Source organism: Myiozetetes cayanensis, unplaced genomic scaffold (genome assembly GCF_022539395.1).
Source record: "Myiozetetes cayanensis isolate MyiCay16 unplaced genomic scaffold, myiCay2020 scf4, whole genome shotgun sequence".
Taxonomy (NCBI): Eukaryota; Metazoa; Chordata; class Aves; order Passeriformes; family Tyrannidae; genus Myiozetetes; species Myiozetetes cayanensis.
Genome location: NW_026087631.1, coordinates 29,893,288 through 29,916,914, shown reverse-complemented (window position 1 = coordinate 29,916,914; position 23,627 = coordinate 29,893,288). Strand labels below are relative to the sequence as shown.

The window sequence follows — 23,627 nt, the reverse complement described above, 5'->3', positions numbered from 1 at the left end:
AGGGGCGGCCAAGGGACTACATTTCCCGTGAGGCTTTGCGGGGCGCGGTGGAAGTTCGTCACTGCGGCGGCGCCGGGAAGGAGCATGGCGGCGGTGCGGGTGCTGAGGGCGGCGGGGCCGGGGCGGCCCGGACTGGGGCCTGCGGGGCTCAGGGCCTTCTGGGGTGGCCGCAGGTACCGCGGGGCACCAGGGGGTGGCGTCTGAATCTCCCGCGGGCCGTGGAAGTGGGCCCAGAGTGCGTCCCTCGGGGTTGTGTCCAGGCGGCTCCGGGATATTTTTAAGGAAGGAGATCCAGCAGGTTCTGTGGGAATCAAGCGCCCATCGAGGCGCACTGCTGGAGGGCGGGCGGGGCGGGGTGGGGGTGGTGGTGGTGGTGCAGGGCTGGAGTCTTTAGTGCTATGACCTGCTTTTTGTTGGGGGTGGGAGAGGAGGGATGTAAAATGGTAGTTTCTGTACAGCATTTTAGGTGAGACCATGCGTAGGTTGTTGACTAGAGTGTGGCATATGAGCAAGTCAAGTTTTGTGGTTAAAACTAGTGATTTTTTTTTTTACGTGGGCACTGATTTTTTTTTCTGTAGTGGTTATTTTCTCTTATCCCTTTTTTTTTACTCTTTATTTTTTTTAAATGCCGCATCAGATTAGAAAACGCAGCTGTAACTGGGAAGACAAGTGATTACTCTGGTTAAAGTGTTTCCACTCAGTGAGATGAGGTGGGAGGGCGAGTGGTGGCTCTGCAGAGGGAGCCTTTGGGGAAAACCGCCAGACCCTGTCTGCCTTTGTTCCTCACGGATAAGGGACCTGCTGTGTGAACTGTCTGGTTCGAACCTGCTTTAAAACACCTTGAACAGAAACTCGCTCTGAGCCAGCCCGGAGTTTGAAAACGCTTCTTTTCTGGTGCCAGCAGGAAGGAGGACAAAGAAGTGGAAGTGGAAAAGGGGATCCCTGAGAAGGAGGAGAGGAGCGAGCCCAGCCTGCTGTGCCCCCCGCCGCGCAGCCGGAGTTACCTCCCCCCGCAGGACCTGCAGGTCCGCCTCGAGTCCCACGTCAGAGAGGTTTTTGGGTCGTCCCTCCCCCAGGACTGGGAGCAGACGCCCCTGCAGGAGAACAGGCTGAAGTTCCAACTGCTGGCGCGGCTGGCGGTGGAGCTGGGACACCCCGTGCCCAATTCCCAGCTCCACCTGATGCGCTGCGCCGGGGACGTGCTGGGTTTTTACCGCACCCCCGTGAAGGATGTGACCAAGTTTGATGAACTCGCGGCCGCAGAGCTGCCGCCGAACCTGAAGATCATCTGGAAGCAGTGATCCCACCACAGAGCTTTCCTGCGAAGCAGCAGCAGAGCCCCCTCCTCGCGCTGAAATGTGTGAATTTCACTAATAAAAGTTCTCTGAGTCGTGCTCGGCTTTTTCACTGTTGTCTGTTCTGCCCTTTTTTCCCCGCAGACCAGGGGTGTGGCACTGACGGCTGCTCCCTAACATCTCTCTGGCTCCACTGGGGATAATTGGGGGGGGATCAACTCCACAGTCCCTGTCTTGGTTTTGGCTGGGGTAGAGGTACCTTTCTTCCCAGTGGTTGGTGTGGGGCTGTGTTTCGCATTTGTGCTGATGCTGAACACAGGGTTGATAATACAAAGATGTTTTTGTTATTGCTGAGCAAGGCTTGTACAGACACGGTACTTTTTTGTTTTCCACACTGGGAAGGAGGCTGGGGGTTCATGGGAGGTTGGGAGGAGACAGCCAGGACAGATGATCCAAGTGGCCAAAGGGATATTCCAGACTGTATGACATGCTCAGTGCATAAAGTGGGAGAGAAAAGGAAGGGAGGGATGTTTGGAGTGATGGGGTTTGTCTTCCCAAGTAACCACTACATGTGATAGGCTCTGCTGTCCTGGAAATGGCTGAATACTTGCCTGCCCATGGGAAGCAGAGAATTTATTTTGCTCTGCTTCTGTGTGTGGCTTTTCTCTTACCTATTAAAGTGTCTTCACCTCAACCCACAAGTTTCCCAGCTTTTACCCTTCCATTTCTCTCCCTGATTGCACTGGTGGGGGAGTAAGCAAAGAGCTGACTGGGGCTGGGCTGGCTGGGGTTGGATCAGGACAACCTCCTAAACTTGTCTTCACTTCTGCACTATGTGATGGGGTTTTGTGTGTGCATTTGGGCTGTGTCAGGAACCACATTCAGCTCTGCCACCATGACCAGCAAGGCTGACAAAGCTGGGGGAAGGTGAGCCATCCTTTTTTTTTTTTTTGTCCTTGAGATTGAAAATAAGACCCTGTCAGCAGTAAGGTTTGTAAAAGCTATTAGAGGTGTCATCTTAAAGTGAAATTGCTTGTGCTGCTCAAATTGCTACATGAAAATAGGGCCAAGTAAAATTGTGAGATCTCTTAACTCAGTAATGGTGAACTCTCCAACAGCCCTATAAAAACACTAGCCATCAAAGACACTTCTTGAATTATTCGGTGTCTGTAGAAACACTATTTTTAAATTTTTGTGTCTACTTCTAATAGCTGTTAGGTTTTTTACATGTTACTTGTATGTTCAGTTTTCCTTCCCATCTAACTGATGATGCAGGTCTGCTTTTAGTCAGAGGCGGCAAGCAGAGAAGTGAGGAAAACAAATAAATTCAACAGTCTGAGAAATCTGTGGTACTTCATGAATTTTGAAACAGGTTGTTTCTAGTGAGGCTAGAGTCAATGTGTGATTTTTAAAATTTTTTTTTCTGGGAACAATCCAGAAATGTCCTGGTTACACCACTCACTGCCCTCAACCCTTGCTCTCCCAGTTTCTTTCAGCAGACACCCCAAGTACACTGAGGCACTGCTGCTTTTGTGTGTCACAGCGCTCAGTTTCTTGACTGAGCAAACTTCTCAAGTGCTCCTTCTTCTCATAGCTCTGAAGAAATTTAAGAAACCCATTCTTTTCTCCTTTTGGCTTTTGGGGAACTACAGAATAGTAAAAGTCTAGTGTTACATGTTCCATTGTGGGATGAATGTGAGGGAGCTGGGGATGTTTCGCTGGTCACTGTGGAAGGCTGAAGGTTCCCAAATCCCTCCCCTGCAGCTTATGGGAAACCACAGTGTGACAAATGGCTACATCTGTGTCATCTTGGCTGCTTCAGAACAGGTTTTTCCCCTGGAATTTTGATCAAAGTTGTAGTGAGGGACCCAGAAACTTATCAACGGCTCCTCATGGTCACAGAAATCCTTCACAGCCCAGGTCTGATCCTTATATTCCTAAGCCTGAAGCAGACATCTGTAGAGTCAGAAGAAAATACCAACCTGGAAGAAACTCTGCAAGACCAGACAGAAATAGACATCCCAGATTTTCTTTGTATCCCAGGCAAATGACAGAGACCAGGCTACGTGTTTGCTTTTTTGATAATTTTTTTTTCGCTTCTGTTTTGGAAAAAATATACAAAAAAAAGCCAAGAAGAACCAACATGGAAATGTGAGGTAAACATTCCAGTAGAAGTACAGACAGAGGCTCCATTCTTTAAAGGAGACACACAGCAGTTATCACCATGCTAAAAGAATGAGATGCAGGAAAATCCTAGAAACAGTGAAAAATCATGTAATGAAGCCTTTGCCCCAATTCTAGCCATTGTAAATGGGCTTTTTTTGTTCTTCCCCTCCCACCCCAAACCCATACTTAATTAATTGTCTTTAAAGTCCTTAGACAAAGTTGTTAAATTGTAAAATAGCAGTTTTGATATAAATTCTGTACGGCAGAATTTACAAAAATGCAGACTGCTACTACAGGCTGTCAGCTTTTAATTTTCTTTTGTTTAATTATTTTTTTTTTTTTACTTGCCAAAGCCCCTCAGGGAAAAAATACACTTTGGGGGGCCAAACTGGCTCCTTTCTTATGCCAACTGGAATGCCAGGGAATGCCTCCCCACTGGAGAAGTGGTGTCACTTTTCCTTTGCAACAGTGTCACTAGTTACCCCACAAATCTATGATGAAGTGATGAAACACTCAGAGCGCAGCCTCAGCTCCACAGTGGTGGCTGTATATCCCCATAGTCAATTCCTGAAGCCAGGTTTCACAGGGAGCTTCGGCTGGGCCTGGGGGAGGAATGAGGATCTAGGGAGATGATATAGTCAGCTCACATGCTATCAGCTACTACTATAAATTTTCATGTCCAGTCTGTCTATACTGCAGACTGAGGATGTTGTTTTAGTTATTCTTCAATAACCAGCACAATCACCCACACCAGAACAATCAGGCTTTGATTCAGTGAGGTGCTTAAGAACATGCTTCAAGTCTGCCAAGTAGTCTGGAAACTGGATGGCTAAACTGCATCCCTAGGGAACACTTAAGTAGCCCGCTGAATCAAGGATGGATTTTTGCTATTTGTTAATAGTATCATTCAGGTTAGATTCCTGATCACCATTATTTTAATATGAATTAAATATATGAGATTACTTCAGATTTATGCTGATCTTACTGAGATCAGAATCTGACTCAGTGGTAGAAGCACTTCTTACGGTAAGAAAAGGTAAAAGTGAATGTTTCTTTTTTCAAGATATATAAATTCAAAACTGAAAAGAAAAAAAAAAGTGTACAAATATCACATAACAACATCAACAGTTCCATAGATGTAGTTCCTCAGTGCACACTTTAAACAAGAAAAGGTTTTTTTTTTTGTTCTTTTTCCATTTTGCTTTTAAAGTCTGGCATAATAATATTAAAGCTGACAAAAAATCAGGGCAAGCTACATCACTTCCTCATACAAAAAAAGTACAAAACATTAGCCTCTAACTAGACATAACATAATACTGGTCATCACAGTTAGACATTTAGTAACTGTGTGTCTTGGACTATTGTACGGGAGGGTAGTAAAAAATAGCTCCGGCTGCCAATCTCCCATCTCAGGTTACTTCAGTCATAGAGGCAGAGTGGTTCTGCAAAGAGGAAAAGGCAAACACATGAACATTTGTAAACAGTTTGGCATTTACGTATTTTGGTGTGCAAAATGAATGAGAAAACCCTTTGCTAATAAAACCTGTTGCTCAGCTAACCTAGGGCTTTAAAACTGCAAAAGTGACTGCTGCCTGTCCTGAGCATGTGGTGGGAAACACTGAACTCCAGCCCTGCTGGAGTGAATTAACATTCACTAACAGGCTGGAAAACCAAGGTGGGATGTTTTTAACACGGACTTTCAAAAGGGACTGGGTCCTGTCCAGAGGGACAGGTCTGAAGAGGCTCAAGTGCTTCATACAGTCACACAACCAATACAGTGGGTCTGTCCTCAGGAGAGCCTAGAAGACTGTGGTTTGGCTTCATATGATGGGTGCACACGGATTCTCCACACTTTTATCCTAGGGAACATAAAGAACTTAAAACCATGTGGAGGTGGGGTCAATATACCAAAACACATGCAGCCATAGATATGCAGCAACAAGAAGTCCTCTGTAGGTGGCAGTGTAGATTTAACCTTCCTGGGAGCCAATGTCCAGGACTCCAGCAGCAGTACCACGTCATCCTTGGATCACGCTGCCTCTGCAGGGTTTGTGTGGGTGCAAGGCAAAACGAGATTGGGGATAGATGCAAAAATCTGCACAGAGAAGGACATGGTACCTCCTACACCTGAAGAAACAGAAAGAAGCATGTGCTCCCAAAGACCTGTTTATACTATCTTCAGAATAGGATTTTCCCCTATCTGCTCCTGCATTGTATATGTATGATCCTGTAGAGACTGATACCCTGAAAATTACCTTGTTGATTTATAGTAGACATCAAACAGCTGAGGTCCGGTCACTACCTGCACTTCACAGCTCAGCATCTATACACAGCTGACTAGACTAAATTTTTCTCACAGTCTGTATTTTTCCCTACTCAGCCCTTTTGTCGCGCATGACACAATGTTGACATATAAGTAGTGCTTAGTTTCTGAACTGCAAACCACCAAGAGAACATTTAGTGCACACAGTTCTGCAGATTTAATGGGAAGTCTTCAAGTAAATCTTTGCCTAATCAAAACTGACTTTTCAATTAAGCAAAATATTTCCAGCAATTAGAAAAGTTTTTCCTTTTTTTTTTTTTTTAATTCCTCTTTTCAGTTATTTGGCAAAGAGTTTAACAGAAGTCGCTATTGATCTTGCTACATGCCATGTGCAGAGGAATGACAGGCCATCTCATAAAGGAAGTACAATTTAAAGAACAAAGAAATGACACTAGGGTATTTAAAATAACTGATAAACTACAGTTTCACCTCATTCCTAGAACCTGTCTAGCAGGTGGCATTTCCTTGTTTGTGTTGAAAGGGCTGGGTATGATTATGCCAACAAAAGCCATTTTAAGTTAGTAGTTTTAACAGAAACACTATCAATAATGATGCTCTCACGTGCCTTTTTTTTTTTTTTCCTGCAGACCTGAAAGAATGCTATTATTTCTCTTCTGATGACTTAGAGATAGAAAACAGTATGAGATTTTTATCATTATATAAGATACTGAACATTAATAAGGTTAAAAACCTAATCTCTATAAATACATTTCTGGACAGCATAGTTTATTCTCAGGAAAGATTAAATCTTTCAGACATCCCTAAAGTATTCTGGAATGTAGTTAGACAGAATTATTTTTGCTTTTCTCTCAGTTTTCTATTCTAAGCGAAAGGTTTTTTGTCACAAACCATATGCAGAGGCATGTGAAAACCTACTTCTTTAGCAGCGGATGTGCACAGGGGCAGAAGATCTATAGCATTTGGTAGTTTCAGGAATAAATGCCTTAAAACAAACTCTGCCTTGATTCAGATTCACTCTGTTCAATGGGCTCAATGTCAGGAATGTATGGTTAGGTATACAACTAGTTTTTACTCTGCTGTAACAGAAAACGTGGTTGGTAATGGGTCTGGATGAGAAGATTTACAGTACCTGTGCACTCAGTGTCTCCAGAGGACTTTCCACTCTTGGAAAAGCCATTAGTGGCATTCCCCGTGGGTCTTCAGGCTTCGGTTTAGAAGGAGCTCCGTGAGTGCCCTTAAAGTTATGGACAACACATATCCCCTGTGTAATGCAGAAAAAACAAGTGAGGTTGGTGTGTTCTGTACCCAGGAAAACTCAGAGGAGTTAACACTGGGGTCACAACTGCCAGCTTCTGAAAAGAATTTAATGTAGGTTTTGGTTCAAGGCATCACCTGTCTCAGCCTTGGGCTACAGTGGGTCTGAGTGTGATGGACTGCTTTGGGAAGTGGGTTAATCTGAGGTGATGAACCATTCTCAGCCTTTTTCCATTTTACATTTCACACAGCAGAGACTCCCATGTATGCTTTATCTTCCCAGAACCACAGACTACCTGAATGATGCACTTTACTGGCCAAATACTCCCTTCAGACTGTGACTTTGTCACTTCCAAGCAGTGAAAACAGCTCAGTGGATGGCTGCATCTCCTTCACCTCTGGATGACATCATTTAGCATCGCTCCTTCAGCAGCACTGGGGCGACAGACTCATATTGCATAGACAAGATTTAAACTGCCCTTCCCAATGGAACTAGACAAATAATTTACATTAAAGCCAAAGAGATTCAGGTCAGAGGTTGTAGACATCTTTTTATTTAAGGGGAACATGGAAACAACTGACATGTGGAGGTTTGTTGTTGTTGCTTTTTAAAGTACAGAACAGGAAAAAAGAAATCAGTGACAGGACAATCCAGATTTAAGGGATCTTTGAAACCTAATCCCTCCTGATTACAGGGATAAAGTGTCTGCTGCTGTGCAGTGGATAGTTTTGAAGCATATTTTGATTAAATGGCACCAGGCACATTTCTTGGTAATAACAAGAATGACCTGGACTGCTTGCTGTGCAAGTAAATTCTCAGCAAGAGACCTCTTACCAAGAAAATCACTTAAACCACAGAGCCCACAGGAGAGCCAGGTACACTCCAAGTCTGGAAAGATGCTGTTCCCACATTCTGTGGGAAGGCCTTTGATATATTTTAATACATTTAGTTATCCTTTAGGGAGTAAACAATTTCAGCTTAATTCCAAAATGATGCAAAGGGAGGTAATTTTGTCTCCCAGGGAGTTTATCCTGACCTTCCTTTCTACTGCACTTCTTTTATGGTCCAAAACAAAACGGAGAACCAGGACCACTGCTCAGAGCCCCAGACAACACCCTTTATCTAACATTTTTGCCAGATACAAGACACACAGTTAGGTTTTGTAACACGGGGGTGTTAGAGGAGTCTCAAGCATGCCCTCCTTTTGATATTAGTTGAAAACTACACCTTCTTTACAGCATTTTCCAGAACAGGTCAAGTAAGAATAAGTACAAGAATTAAAAGAATTGAAATATATAAAATTGAAATACATAAAATGTACAAATGTCACCATATTAGCCTTATCAATTAGTATTCCTGATTTCATACTCTGATTCCCTGTGGTAGATGGGGCTAGAATTAGATCTTGCACGCCACAAGAAAATAACATTTTTAAAAAATATATTTTTTTAATACTATGGTATTTTTAAAAGGAATTCACAAAGACTGCTGGACTTACCAGAAACAAGGCTACAGCACTGCCCAGAATGAAGCCTGCAATCACATCCGAACAGTGGTTCCGATACTCAGAAACTCGATTCAGCCCGGTGAGGAAAGCAGCACACAGGGTACCCAAACACAGCACGGGCTTGGCTAGCCTGCTGCTCTTTGTTTTAATTGTGCTTGTGATGTACATCTGAAAGGAAGGGCAAACTAAAAGTGAAAAGGGGCTCTGGCAGAAATGCATCCTTCCCACCCAGAAAAATCCTAAATCCGCAAGGATGTGACAAAATCCATGTTTCGTTTAAAAAAGCACTGGGAAATGGAGGAAGAGGTTTCAGGTAATTCAGAGAACACTTTTAAGAGTACAAAACAGATACTGTTAAATGGTGTTGTTTCAGGATGTCAAATATCCCACTGCATTTACATACAGGACTTCTCCTGAGCTTGTAGGCTCTGTTTGTGCTCATAAGGTGGCACTCTGAATGCACGTGACTAAATGTCTGCAAAGGGAGCCAGGAATTTATGTTTATACTCCTGCAGAAAGTGTTATGTACAGAAGATCTGAGTGCATAGCATCTGTATCAACTAGCTACTCCATCTTCCTAAGTGGTGTTTAAGTTTAAGAAACAGAGAGCATTGTGAAAAACTATTCCAGACATTTTCTCCCAAACACACAATATGAGAAAGGTTTCTTTCAAAACAAAGTTGATTTTGAAAATGCAATTCTGGAGCACGAAGTTTCACTGTTCTTTGAGTATTTTTTAATTAACCCTACGTGTTTCTGGCAGTTTGTGTATTTTTTAACACCTTTTGACAGAGAGCAAAACCATGTGGGTCCCAATTAGCAGCCAGTCATTAATTCCAGAGCCACAAAATAACAAAGATTAAGCAAACCAAGCCTGATGGCAAAACAATTCAATAAAATCCTTTTCAGCAATCAAGTATGGATGCCTGAATGATTTCCAAAGCTTTGATAATAAAAGCAAATACATCGAACACGTTTGCCCAGAATGTCTCCAGATGACACAATGATCCTTATACATGAAAAAGAATCATGACAGTAGAGTTGAAAAATACTTCTTAAAGTGTCATGGTCAGGTTTCCTAATCTGATCCCCAGCTGGCTTGCCTTGCTGCTTCCAAATGCAACTACCAGCACAGCTTGTTTCCCACTCTATGATCTACTTGGCAAACATGAGAAATTATTTTACTGTATTTGAATGCCTGTCCCTTTCTGGGTGAGCCAGCTATACAGAGGTCATTATGGTCTGGCACATAGTTTTGGGGTCAAGAAAAAGAAATTATATCCATTCTCAAGTTCAGTCGGTTCATTGCCTTTCACGTATGCCTGTGTTCTGCTGTATTGTCTGTACTTTAACTTTCTCTCTGTCTGTATTTCTTTTCCTTTCTTCCAGACTGGTCTATCAAATACAGCTATATCTGTGTTCCCCTCACTGGCTGCTGTTAAAAATATTAGCCCTTAACCCATGACAATGCATAACTCCAGAAGAAGGAAAGGGATGCAGAAACCACCTTTTGAAAGGGAAAGGGACGGACCAGAAAAACTGAGTGGGGAAGACAGATATGACTCCCTCTGGGTCTAAAAGACACTTTCACCTGGCCCAGAAACTGCAGTACTGGACTGCTGAATTTGCCAGATCTCTTCCTGGGGAAGAGAGGTCTTCTGCCCTTAAATGTACTGTTAAGCACTTAATTTAAAGGCCAATTTGATTTATGAACTGGAATATTATGCTGTGTAAAAGCACTGGGAATGAGACTAAGCTATTCGAGTTTCCTGCTTGCTTTGTTTTTCACTCCTAAACCTGAGTGCAGCACATGCCTTGGAAAGACAGCTAACAAATAAGCAGTAGGTGGCAACCGTCCCCCAAATTAGGCTGGCAGGTTGAGCTGCACCTATCACCAAAACCCACTTTAAGGTTCTTCGGAAACAACAGGAAAAGAAGAATCATTGCCACTGTGTGAATAATTACCACCCACCCTTTCACCCTGTGCACTTCTAACAGAAGTCAATCCAACTAAGGAATAGGGAGCCGAATCGCTTTCCTGTTCCCCACCAAAGCACCACTGCAGTTTACAGAATCCAAAGGAAAATCCACCACCTCTTTAAAGTAAAAACAGTCCTGCTGTGCCAGCTGGGACCCACAGCTACAGAGAGCAACCCACATACACCTGTTTCCTTACAGGTATGAGATAAAGCTGGATCTTTGGGTTACCCACATGGGAGGCTTGTCTTTGTCACAGATGGGAAGTATCTGTAATTGAAGTTTCACACATCTTGGCAAGAAAATGTAAACTTATAGTAAAGAGAACATTTTTAGCAATGAGGGTAATTACCCATGCGAACAGATTGCCAAAGGAAATCTGTCAAAACCCTCATGAGGAGGGTTTTAAACAAGACAAACTGTTTTCCCAGGAGGTAGGCTCCAGTTCATCCCTAAATCAAACACTGAGCTCAGAAATAACTGGGAGAGCTTCTCCATTAAGGTCAGGGTTCCCAATCAATGTGGCTTGATTTTTACTGTCCGGGTTCCCTACAGCCAACATATTTTTTAGGATTCTCACAGTGTGTTTACCCACGTTTAGAGCATGGTTTTAAAACTTTCTGCAAGAGACCAAAATCTCAGTCAGTCTCCTTCACACAGCAGGTGTTTTTGAAAATTTCCCACATACTAAATATAAAGTAAAATTATTTATTTACAAAACTCTAAATGTCAGAAACAGAGAGGAGTAAAGAAGTGAATATAAAAAGATATGAATATAAAAAAAAATGAAAAAATAAACTACATATGATTTAACTACATAAATTATCTATTCAGCTTCTTTGCTGTGCTCTTACCAATGCTGTTCTCTTATACACCCAAGCAATGTATTTAGCCGTGTTCAATGAGTGATAGTAGCATTCAACCCATGTGATTCTTCTCCCATCTTTTTCAGACAGAGAAAAGCAGGGACAGGCAAGGAGGCTTTCTTGTTTACAAGTTTAAAAACAGGCATCCATATATACTTACGTGTATATTCAAATATATGCATATATTTAGAACATATGTTATAGCTATAATGAGAAATGAAAAGTGCAAGAAGTCTGTTTTGTCCTTTCAGCAGAAACTGGGAAGATTTGTGATAGTTTTATTTTCCTTAGAAAGTTCAAAATTTCATACCAATACTGGAAAATTCTGTCCTACAAGCTTTACAATCTTTTTTTTTACCACAGAGATTTCTACAACAAGAGAAGCAGAGCCTTTGACAACTGCTTTGACTCTGTGCAGCTGCTTGAAATGCCAAGACTTTGAATTGATGTGGTCTGCTGAAGGTATTTGCTGTAGTGTTCTCTGCTATTCAGCATTTCCCAAATGTTTGAAGTTTCATGTCCAGGTGTAGAGGCCCAGAGAAGCTGACTTTAGTCATGGGATGGATTGTGGTGCCACAGCTTCCACCCCACAAGCCCCCTCACTGAGAAATGCTTGTTAGGCCTCAGCCTTGACAAACAGCACTTGGACTAAGCCCCTCTGAGCTTATCAGAAACACTGTTCCCAAGAACTCATGCTGTCTAATGAACACCTGTTTTTCAATGAACGCCCTTAGAAACTTATTTTTCTTGCCTGAATAACAGCCCACGTCTCAAACACTGATAGCTGGATGGCTGGAGAGCCAACCAAGAAGTGTTGGTAATGACAGACAAAATTCTTGATAATAACCAAGGACTGTTGGTATTAGGACACTGTGAGAAAAAGATTTGGCTGGAGAAGGGGGGCCAGGCAGAGATAGGGCAGCATTTTTCCATGAGGAAGAACCACAACAAGTACAGCACAAGTACAGGAATGAGTGGCAGGAAGTGAGCATGGACTATAGGGTGGAATTAGGACCACCAGAGACCCCCAAAGCTCTCTGTCCCAGAAAGACCTAAATGAATAGACTGTGCATGATAACTAATTTATATAGAAAGTGAGAAACCTGTCCATAAAAAGGTATCATGCCAAGCCTGGGTACTGCTCCCAGGGCCCTGAACATCTCATGGGCCAGACCAACGCAGCTGGAATGACACTGAAACCAGGACTGACATCCCATCAGCTGGATTGTGGCTTCGATTTCTCACTTCGAAAAGAATCTTAAAATCATGTTTCTAAGTGCACAGTAAAGTGCACTATGTACAGAGGTTGCCATCTCTTCCTGAGATAAGTCTAGGAGACTAATGAAATTTAATTGGACGCCATTTTAATTTTTTTTGGTAAGGATGGAAGTCAGAGCTGCCAGCCATTTTCTCTTTCCCCTACTTTAGGCATAGAAGATGCATCTCTGCCTGCAGAGATCACAGAAGTGATGCTCTGGGTTCTCCTTAGCCTCTTTAACAGGTGACCAAAAAAAAGGCCTTGTTGATTAAACATAAACCCCAGATTATAAAAAAAGAAAAAAAGCACACCACAACCCCACAAAGCTAAACCAATCACAGTGGGAATGCTTTCAGTAGCAGAATAATGAACAAATGAGTACAGAAACATCTGCAGAGCACACCTGAGGTTTGGTGATGGCAGGAGACTCCCAGATCTCAAAAGACCCTTATTCAATGACAGACAACGTCTGTGCTGATTCCATTTTCCTGCCTACTCATGTTCAACCTATTTTACTTTCCTTGCACCATGGCTGAAATCTTCAGCTTTATGCAAAATACACCTATTACTAAGCAAATGCCCTGTGTTTTATGTTCAGCAGCCCACATTATCATGCATATTAGAATCAGCAAGAGACTTCTCCAAAAATTGTGCACAGCACAGTTATTAAGCAAAGCTACATCTGAACAATGCATTTCTTGTGTAATGCTCATGTTATTCCGACCTGACAGGCAGAGAAAAGACAACTGATAACAGCTTTTTAGTTCTAGACGCAGAGCACTGGGCTGAAATTGGACTGTAGGCTGAAATGCCCTAAGGGCAGACTTTCATGACCTTGTGACTCAGAAATGGCTCCATGTCCTGGCTCTACTTGGTATCTTCCCATGTGAGGAGAATGCAGACAAATCACAGGTACTCTGGAAAGACTAGAGCTCAGAAACATTGAACTACTTGGGACTTAAGCTCAGGAAGGAAAAGCAGCATTCCCCTTCAGTCAGCCTGCTTGTAGAAGATTTGCCTACCTAGGAAACAAGGGAGGATGTGCAAGGAAAGTCCATGAAAGGTGTAATTAGCCTAGGGCAGAAACAGGACCAAACCTGACCCTGGAACTTCCAGCTCTGAGTTTATCATAATGCAAACAGCTGCTATAACCATGTTGAGTTTATTATGAACTCTATTTCACACATGGCTTCATATTGTTCAGAAGTAATGTGCACAAAATGTTACAGGCTTTCCACACAGTTTCCAACAAATCCTGACCAAAGAAGTTGCATTATTCACACAACATTCAGTGCAAACAGATGGATATTGAAACAGCAGCGGGTGGACTCTTCATCTCACAGTTATAATGTGGTGTTTTATATATATCTACTACCAAGAGCACAGGGTAAAATATTCAGTAAATACCCTGCCATTAGTAATTTTAACACTTTACTTAAATACTAATGACCTACAGACAGAGTCTGCTCCTACTCTGAGTCAGGCTATTGGGAGAAAAACGACTTAGGTTAATCCATTTTAAGATCAGAACCAGGTTAAGCCCTTGGATCTTAATGGCAAAACCAACAAGATTTTCTGCTTTGGTAGTAAATTCTTGGATCAATTTTAAAGCATTAAAGAAACTTTAACCAGAGAACACAAAGGAGCAGTCAATCTGTCTCATGATACCTTTTAAGACAGATAAGTTTTCTTTCTGACAGTACAGTGGTGTCACCTTGTCAATATGTCAACTGGGATGCATATCCTTGTGATATCTACAAAATTCTGGCACTAACTTTCATTAGGGCATTCAGGTTATAAAAAAGGGCAGAAAAATTCAGCCTAAGGGCTGAAGGGGCACAATTTAAATATTAGATGTTCAACAGCCATGTGAACAAAAGTAGCAATCCAGAAGCTGTTTAAGGATCAACTTCATTCTAATGCTCATCAGACAGGGCCAGGGAGAAGATGATCTTGAATGAGAAAATCAGCAGTAAAGGCAAGTTTAGGACCTCATACTTCCAGAATATATAGTGCCTCAAAAGCAATAAGCACTTCACTTGCTTATACCAGGACTGGTAAAATGAGAGAGAAGGTGATTTTCCCCTACAGATGAAGGAGAAAGTAGCTCCCAAAAACACCACTCTTTTTCTCCAAAAATCCATTGTAAGAAAAATGTCCCCATCTAGATGCACACACAGAAACCTCTCACGCAAGTCAGCAGTCATGACTGGCACCCACCGTGGCATATAAAGCTGAGTAGATGCTCAGAGCAGCATGTTTGGATGGAAAGGATCTCCTTGCCTTTTCAATCACCTCCACATCCCCAGTGCAGATGTTGCCGTTGTTTATGAACTGGTGGTGGGCCCTGCAGTCGTTCCCAGTGTAGTTGGGTTTACACACTGTCAGGAAGTAGGGAGCCAAGTTACCAGTCACAACCTGGCCAGCGTTTACAAAGATGTCAGTGGCAAAAAGTCCAAATGCAAACACTCCTGTGAGGAAAAGTTAAAAATAGTGATTATTCAAACAGGTTTAAAAAATACCACAGTACCTGACAGGGAGAGACATAATGGGAGTTATATTATGTATTCATACCAGATCTGTGACAAAAAATGGGATCTCTGAACCTGAAAGAGCAGTGTAGTGATGAGACACAACAGTGCACTTACCTAACATAACTATCAAATGTCAAGTACCTCTTGAAATTTGACTGTTCACTGTCTTGGTGTTGAAAAATCAAGATTCTGATCTAGCAAAATTTGGCATGTCCTTTTGGAAGCAACCCATTGCTTTGCTCTGGAAGATATTTCCAGACAGTTGCAGTTCAGCTCATGTCAACAGGAGCATATAACCAGAAATCCTACAGCATGAAACATTCACTAGAACATATTTCAGGGCTGTGGAGCATCCCTTGATCAATACTGCATCCTCCACGGACTCCTCATGAGTGTTACAAATACCTGCTACAGCTGCTATGAACATATATAAGGATCTTTCATATGTGTGTACTGCACATATACCAAAGGAAAAGAACACCGCATCCACAGAAATACCAAACCCAAATGATCTGAAAGATTAAATCAGCTCTCCTTTTCCCCTTCTCATCACTAAGGTTAATTAAAGTATCACAAAAACACAGAAAAAATAAACAGTTGCCTCTGGTGTAGGAATATTGAAGGTCATGTATTTTTGCTTTCTCCCTTCTGTAACTGTGTAAGCATAAGTAATTCAAATTATAAATTAGTTGAGATTGCTATGTATTTAAGTATGACCAAGAGCTGGAGCTCCAGGGAAAACGTCTTAGAGAGCTGTGATAAAATCTTAAAAGCTGTCACCACCATGATTGTTATATCTTCACTCCTTATATATCTTGAGTTAGAAAAATAGGACAGCTGTAGTCTGAGACACAAAAAAATATCAGAGTCAGCAAGATAATGCAGCGTGTACAGGCAGTAACATAACTAAAACTATACATAAAATGGATTTGTGTGAGTGTTAAGAGTGAGGCTTGCCTGTGCCAGTCATTCAGAGAGATGGTGTGGTGTCACTGTGACACAGATCACTCCCTGGGTAATGATGGGAAGAGAGCCCTGTCCTTGGGAAGCAGCCAGGGGGGGCTGCAGGACTGTGGAGCTGTTCATCCTCACCATCCTTCCCCAAGGTTAGGAAGGAGCATCACCAGTGAAGATGATTCTGAGTTTATTATTATTATTCTTTACGTGAATTTATTTATTATTAATAAACTGCTTTGTGAGCATGGATTCAAAAAGCCAGTGGTGGTCAAAGGAGAAGGCTGCCTTCTTCTGGTTCTAGATTGCAGAACTGACCCCTGTCTTTTAATGGTGTGACAGTTTTCCTCCTGTTTATCCTGCTAAGTGCTGTGTTTAAAAGGAAAGAACACTGACACTGCTCCTTTATTTCCTTTATCCCTGTGTTAATATTTTAAGTCTATGGTTTTCCACAGCTGGTAGGAACTTCTCCTCTACATTAGTCAGTGAACAATCAAGTGCAAAGGAAAAAGGCAGTAGGGTATCTTTTCAGCCTGGTGAAACAGCTGAAGTTATGACAAAGATGAATCTTGTTTTATATACAGCTCTTTGTCACAATTTTAAATATTTTTTGGCATAGCTTGTGCCATGCAAATTAGAAGGAATGCAGTGGGAATTATTACACAGTCTTCCACAATAGTAAGAGGAAATTTACGTGCCAGGCAGTCTGACCCACAGTATTTATCAAGTGAGTACAAGCCAAGAAACAAGGTGTTTCAGAAAAAGCTCACAGGCTTCACAAAATTATCTAAATCTGTAGGAGTGCACAGGTACAAAGGTGGTCCAGTGTTTTCAAAAAAAAAAAAAAAAAAGGAGTTTTAACACCTGCATTTCCTCAGTATACAGTAGCACAGAACTCAATGAGTCAGCTGCTGAGGTCTGCAGTGGTCCAAAGAAGAGCAGAATATGCCACAGCTGAAACTTTTATCACGTTCTGAGGGTGGTGCATATTGATTACTGTAACTCCTCTCTCGCAGGTCTGCCAAACTGTGTTTCATGAGAATCACAGCCACGTCCAGCAGTGAATTTGGCTGGCAGGAATGTCACCCTTGCAGGGTGATTATACTTCACATCATCTCTGGAGACTTGGAGGTAGGGTTGGCTGTAATTGATTTAAAGGCTGTAACACCAGCAAGCCTGATGGTTTTTGTACCTCAGGAATCCATCTGTTCAATGGATTTGTTCAATGACCTGCAGCAGCTCAGCTAACTGACCAGAGCACAAAAAACATAGTGATGTGAGTGCCAGGTTTTTACAGGCAGACAAATTGCTGCTGAAAGGCTTCACAGGAAAGGCAACGAGCCCTGGCTCTTCAGGGTCAGCTGAAGTCCTTGATATAATCCCAGAGAGAGAGAATGAGACAACATGTACCTCTTCCAGACTTTGACACTCAGATGCAAGAGGAAGTGGTGTCATCCTGATCAGTAGCAAGTGATTTATCTCACTGTGCTCACTCTGAGCCAGAAATCTTGGGAATGAACTTCAGTGCAGAACTTAGCATATGCTGAGGAAAGATGGAACAGTGCTGGGAAAACATGGGAAGCAGACCTACAGCTGCTTACAAGCAAAAGGGATGTAGGTTAATTGCATTTACATAAAGCCCTCTTTGCCCTCAGCCATGTGTCACATATTCTGGCTGCAAAAAGAGGCCTTAAAGAAGGAGCAGAAGCTAGGTCTGGAAGGACTTCCTAGCTTTTTGTCAGGATGTTACCCTCAGCTGTGTCTGTGCATCTCAGGAGCAGCCAGGAAGAGGAGGCTAGAAGACAAAACAGTAAGGAGAGTGTAACTGGGACAGATACTAGTTTAGGCCAGAGATAGGGGGTATGCTATACTCCCTTGTCCAGAGTCCAAGAAGAAGGAACTGAGGATCAGATTTGAACATGTCTTTGCCTCCAGTGACAAAGACCTTAGACAAACTAAATGTGCAAATCAAAAGAAGAACAAACAAGGAGAATCCTGTTGAAAAATGCCAAGAATGGACAATGTGAAGCTCGACTTTTCCAGATACATCTCACCTGAACTAACACTTTCCTTGGCGGAAGAATCTGAGTATCTGGCAGCTTCAATTTTGAATGCTTCATTTTTCATTTATCTACTTACACATCCTCCTAAATGACTGTCCTCCACGAACCCCTGATTTCTGAGATCTCACCCACATGCTACTCTCATGTTCTATCTCCTTCTATCAAGCTCTTTATGTGGTTGTTCATCAGAGTTGCCACCTCCAATTCTATTGCTTTTGCCAACAGAGGCACTTGGCCTGAAGAAGAATGCAGCTCTTCTCACACATTCAGTACAACTCTGTCTCCTCCCTGCAGTTCATGCTCAGGCTTTCTTCTTCCATCCTGAATTATCTAACATCAGTCACTGCAGCTGCTGGCTGACTCCATGGAAACTCTTGCTATTAGAAGCATTTGAAATGCCACTGGCTTGGAAAAAAACATCCTTCACCACCACCACAACAACTACATAAAAATCATCAACAAAACCCCTTGGGACTTTTAGAAGAGCAGCTGAAATGACATAAGGAAGAGACAAGTAAGAAGCTAGTGGGTGGAAATGAGAATCAGGAGGTAGAAGGCCCTGTGATAGAAAATCCATGAAACCCATAAGTAAAGTGACAAAAGAAACAATGCATTGAAGGGCTCATGAGACATCAGAAGCTGTGCTCTTCGGTAACCTATCATCATGTCTTCTACCAAGGATATTTATTTAGGCACTCTTCTCTCCCAGTGCCCAGTCAGTTATCTGAATTTGTCATTTTCAACCTAATTAGCTTAGAAAATATTCATATTAAACATGCACACTCATACTCCCCTAATTCCTTTTCTATCCTTATGTTTTTTAAAGAAGATCAGAGTTTCAGTGGAGAGTGGTCCTGGAAGGACTCAGGGCTCTATGGCTGATTCTCAGCCCATCTCTGAACATTTTGCTCTAAGAATCCTGTGCATCCAATAAAGCTATACATTTATCATCCTGTGATTAAAGCTCTGCTAAACCACCACTCATCATTATAACTTAAAGGGTGTTGTTAAAGAAGACCTGTATCATTAATCCATTTTACAACTGCAGAGATGGGTGTTGCAGAGAAATTTATTGTCCTGTTGCCATGGCACCAGGAACAGGCTCAACATCAACCTTCTGAGCTCCCATAACCCAATCATGGGATTGGCTTTGATCTCCTAGGGAAAACCTCACAAAGCTCCAGGCATCTACTGCCTCTTGGGTCTGCCTGCTTCACCTGTGAGCATCCTGCTTGGACACCGTCCCCTCCAGATATAAAAAGGAAGACATGTGGTCTGAACACACCAGCAGAAATTCAGTTCTCAGTGCAAAAATCTCTGGAGCCTCAAGACTTATCCTGAGAGATACACAGGGTATCTTCCTTCCTCACTGCTTTCACAACTACAAGTTTTCATCTAGACAGCTGCCAACTCAGAGCCTGGCATAAAAGGGAACAGGAAGGGTTGAGCTGTCCCCAGCACAGTGACCTGTTTCTCATTGTGGATGTTCTTCAGTGATAAGAAAAGAGACCTCCAGTAGTTCGAGCTGTTGAGCAGTTTAGGTTAGGGGCAACAAATCCAAATACAGCTTGAGTCCTGCAGAAAGGCAGCCAGATAATAACAGAACATGCATTGTTTCACAGTGAACTTTAGATCCAAGCCAGGCGGAAGGATAAGGTCAGGCAAACTGTGTCCTGTAGCTGCTCAGGGAATCAACATCAGAGCTTTATGGTATATCTATCCTAATACAATAAACTCAATGTTTGTATAAATCTTGTAAATCTCTATTTGCCGAACTAAAGCCTTAATTTACTGAAATAAAGCCGTAATTTCATTACGTAATTTCATAGCTGTCCACTCCGAGGTGTCACCATGCTTTAGATTAAGTTGTCAACAGAAGCTAACCTGCACCATTTGTTAACTGAAAATTATGCACATCCAAAGTAAAAGCCACTGCTAAGAAACTGATGAAGCACGCTGCATTTCTACATATCTGAGCTATCAGGGCTTTGCAGGTAGACAACTTAATCATGTGGATTAAAAACCTAATATAATGAAATGCAACACTGCACATACTATAGTTACCCTGCAACAGTGAGTCAGGAGGTCTAAATCCGTGATCCTGGGGGTATGATAGCAGCTGTACATAAACAGACTCAAAACTTGACTGAAACCACTCACTAAATAATGCTAAAATATTTTGTAACTTTCATTTGTAATACAAACTACAAAGGAGAACATGGAAGCAAATGCAAGATAGCATGATATTAACGAAGTAGTGAATGGAAAATTACAAGAAGACAGAATTAATAAAAATACAAAATGCTCAAGTTGTGAGAGGTAGAAGAGGCAGAGGCCCAAGAAACAGGCACTCTTACCCCCTAGTTTCTTAAAGGTTCCACACATGAACAGCGAGATTTGGCAGCAGAAATTGATGATAAAAGTGCCCAGAGGGGTGGGGAGAGGAGGGAGGAGAAATGATGTGACTAAAGAAAAGCAGTGCAGCACCAGTATCTCAGGAAAAAATGCTCCAAAGCAATTGCACACCATTTGTTTGACCTGAAAATCTTTTAAAAAAATTGTCTGTGGAAGTAGCTATAAAAGACAAAGAGGAATATGGAACAAATTGCAACATACATCAAAGTCTGATGTTTCCAAGCTAAGCCAGCTTTTTTTCAGCTATAAAGAAACTGATTTTCTAAATACAGGGATCACAGCAGGTTTCACCAATCTAGGCTGCAGTACAGGATTTGACAAACACTGCAGGAAGGTGAGAGGCAGCCCTTTCCCACAAAAGCAAAAGTATACATGCAGAATTCATGCCAGGGCCAGGAAGCAAGATGAAACTGTGCTTCTGCTTCATAGGGACAAAGAACCAGAGAGGGATTTAATGCAAAGCTCAACATTCAAGGTCCCAACTAAACTCAGGAGAGGAGGCTGTTAGAAATGGACATCTGCAGAGGCCTTGAGAAAAACAAGGAGAGAAGGAACAGAGAGCACAGTAAGCAAGATAGGGGAAAAAACACAAAAAAGAAAAACATGGGACTTTGATAACATTCCAGAAGTGTTGCAGGTTTTTTGTTTTGCTCCACTATCAAAGTATAAAAATGTGCTTAATTCTGTACACATGAAGAAAAAGCAAGAGGAGAAAAGCTCAGGTCTAGCAACCAAACCCAAAAGATCCCATGGAGACAGTATGACAAGGGTCCTTGTCTTTCACAGGACCGAGAGTTTGGAGTTTCCCTTCTTCCCTCTCTTTCCTTACAAAATCTAAATGAATGTTGAGTGAAGTATCTACAAATTTCTGCTTGTTTTGTGGAAAGCACATTTAGGCTACTATTCTCGAAACCCCACCTCTTCCCAGCAACTCCAGTTACTGAGTTATGGAAGGAGAAAAAGCCTCTTTGCCTTTCTAAAATTTGGGAACAGCAACTTTCAAAAGTTGTCCCTAATGTGCCTTGTAGGTTCAGCCACTACTGTTCATTTTTTCTGACACACGAGCACCTAGACACATTGAAGGATTTTTCTCATCATTTTCAGTAATATCAACTGTAATGCCTTCTAAGGCAATATTCCAAGGAGTTAAATTGCTACTTTTTGCAGGTGCTCAGCAAGACTTACTCAAACATCTGGGCAAAAGAAATCACCAGATGTGGATGGATTTCAATGAATTAGGAACAAAGCTAAATTGGCAGCAAAATTCCTTGCAACAAGCCACCCTGCTTGCTAGGGTATCTTGAAAAACAACCTAATTAATCATCTCTGTAACTTTTGGTCCTCAAGTTTAGCAAAAGGAGACAGACACAGAGAAGTCCATGTATAAGCAGCCTGGTCACCTCTGCAGAGCCAAGCACTCCAGAAACATCTTTTTGGAGTAAGCAGCTGTATGGAGCTAACTTCCCTGGATCATCCAGCACAGGGTACAGCTGCTCAGTCCATGTTATATTTTCAAAATGCAGGTGAAATGCAAAATGAAAAGCATGCAGTTATTTTCAGCTCCTTTCATAGATTATTTCATCCACTTTTCAACAAATTCTGCTTCTCTCATTTCACTGCAGAGGCAGGGAGAAAGTTGCAGAAGAAAACAAGAAAAAAGTCAGTGTAGTTTAAGACAAGATGAAGACTAAGCTGTTTCTAATAATATTAACAATTTTTCTCAGGAAAACAAAAATAGCTGCAAGGCCAAGATTCATTTGTCTAGCACGGCTCATATTATACTTTCAGAATCCACTGTGCTACTGCTACTCCTTTTCTCTTCCAGTAGAAGAGAAACAATAGAATGAATGTTTAAGAATAAGGAAATATACTGAGCAAGTGCTTTGCCTCCATGATTTAAGTACTTTCAGTGCTGAACCCACAGGCAAGAGTGTTTGAGTGGAGCTTTGCAACATGCCAAATGTGCTGGAACAGTCAAACAGCCCTGAGTGGCCCGGTGGACTCTCGTACCCTGCTTCTCTCTCAACAGCAGTTCGCTGCCCATCAATACATCCTAGAGGTTATGTGAAGTTCAAGAGTATTTTACTTTTAACTGCATTCCTGTATCTTTTGTTTCCATCACCAACACACAGTCCAGGCCTGACTAACAAATCATAGCTGGTTTGCTTCCACCCTAATGTTAGCAGAAGGGACATTTCCCTCCCTATCTTCCATGTATAAAGCAGGAGGCACAGAGGTAGGAGAGGGAGAAGGAAAACCATGGTTATTCCTCATGAACTTGGGAATGCTGGTCAACAGTGTGAAGAAGGTAAAGCGGTTTTCAAGCACCATATAAAGCAACCTCCAAATGGTTTAGTGACAGAACTTCATTTCTCAGCGATTAACTCCATGAAAGCTCTAAAAAGAACAGATATAATGAAAATAATAGCATTGTTTTGAAGTGAGATCTGGGCTTTTTTGCATTGTGTTTAGCTGAACATTATGTGGCAGAGCTATGGATGTTAAAATCAGAGCTGAAAAGAAAAATACCAAATGGATGAGCTGGTGAAGACCAATTTGTAAGTAAAATGGGTAGCTTACACACACTAGCAATGATGGGATTATTCATATAAGGATTTGATTATATAACCTTTCTTCAAGGGTCTAGAAAAAGCATTAAGCTCAGCAGAATACGATACGAACCAGCTCCAGACAGCATGATATGGCAAATTTTGAACGTTACCTTGGAAATCCCGAGGGGACTATCCCTCTAAGGTGGAAGACGCCTGTAAAGATTTCACAGCTTAATTAATTTTGTGAGGTACTTATTACGTATGTATGTATTTATCAGTGTGTTTCGTTCTGTTTTGGTGCGAGCAGGGACTAAGCTTGCAGTGATCAGCATTCTTACCTATAAAACGTATTATTCTTCGAAGCAGTGGGTTCAGGTAACAGCATTCTCCAGTCAAAATAGTTTTCTCTTGAATAATTAGGCTTTCTCGGGTGGACTTTATGAAATACATGGATATCTCACCAATAAAAATCTGCCAGGAAAGGGAGAGAAACAGAGGTTA

At 42.0% G+C, this 23,627-nt stretch overlaps 2 protein-coding genes across 4 annotated transcripts in view; one reads left to right on the top strand and one right to left on the bottom strand.

The window, feature by feature from the left end:
• The first annotated feature begins 50 nt into the window (after positions 1-50).
• Positions 51-1,407, top strand: MRPL50 (mitochondrial ribosomal protein L50). 2 transcript variants are annotated; one of them, XM_050328461.1, is made up of 2 exons: positions 51-173; positions 902-1,407. In XM_050328461.1, exons 1-2 carry the CDS (start codon positions 85-87, stop codon positions 1,299-1,301), a joined length of 489 nt encoding a protein of 162 aa, XP_050184418.1. In that variant the 5' UTR covers positions 51-84; the 3' UTR covers positions 1,302-1,407. The 2 variants fall into 2 exon arrangements, with proteins under 2 accessions (XP_050184418.1, XP_050184419.1); XM_050328462.1 differs by having other exon boundaries at positions 55-173; positions 905-1,407.
• Positions 1,408-3,364: 1,957 nt separating this feature from the next.
• PLPPR1 (phospholipid phosphatase related 1) overlaps positions 3,365-23,627 on the bottom strand; it is a 122,330-nt gene continuing 102,067 nt past the window's right edge. For both annotated transcript variants that reach the window (XM_050328446.1, XM_050328445.1), the window contains exons 4-8: positions 23,465-23,597; positions 14,829-15,079; positions 8,499-8,675; positions 6,875-7,006; positions 3,365-4,903 (exon numbers count right to left, since the gene is read on the bottom strand). In XM_050328446.1, coding sequence (XP_050184403.1) covers positions 4,871-4,903; positions 6,875-7,006; positions 8,499-8,675; positions 14,829-15,079; positions 23,465-23,597 — 726 coding nt within the window. In that variant the 3' untranslated portion in view covers positions 3,365-4,870. The remainder of the gene's footprint in view (positions 4,904-6,874; positions 7,007-8,498; positions 8,676-14,828; positions 15,080-23,464; positions 23,598-23,627) is intronic.

What these genes read in the sequence shown, in the direction of transcription:
- MRPL50 (XM_050328461.1), top strand. Translation starts at nt 85, where the DNA reads ATGGCGGCGGTGCGGGTGCTGAGGGCGGCGGGGCCGGGGCGGCCCGGA. An exon ending in GCCTTCTGGGGTGGCCGCAG is followed by an intron (nt 174 to 901) that starts GTACCGCGGGGC and finishes TTCTGGTGCCAG; the next exon opens with CAGGAAGGAGGACAAAGAAG.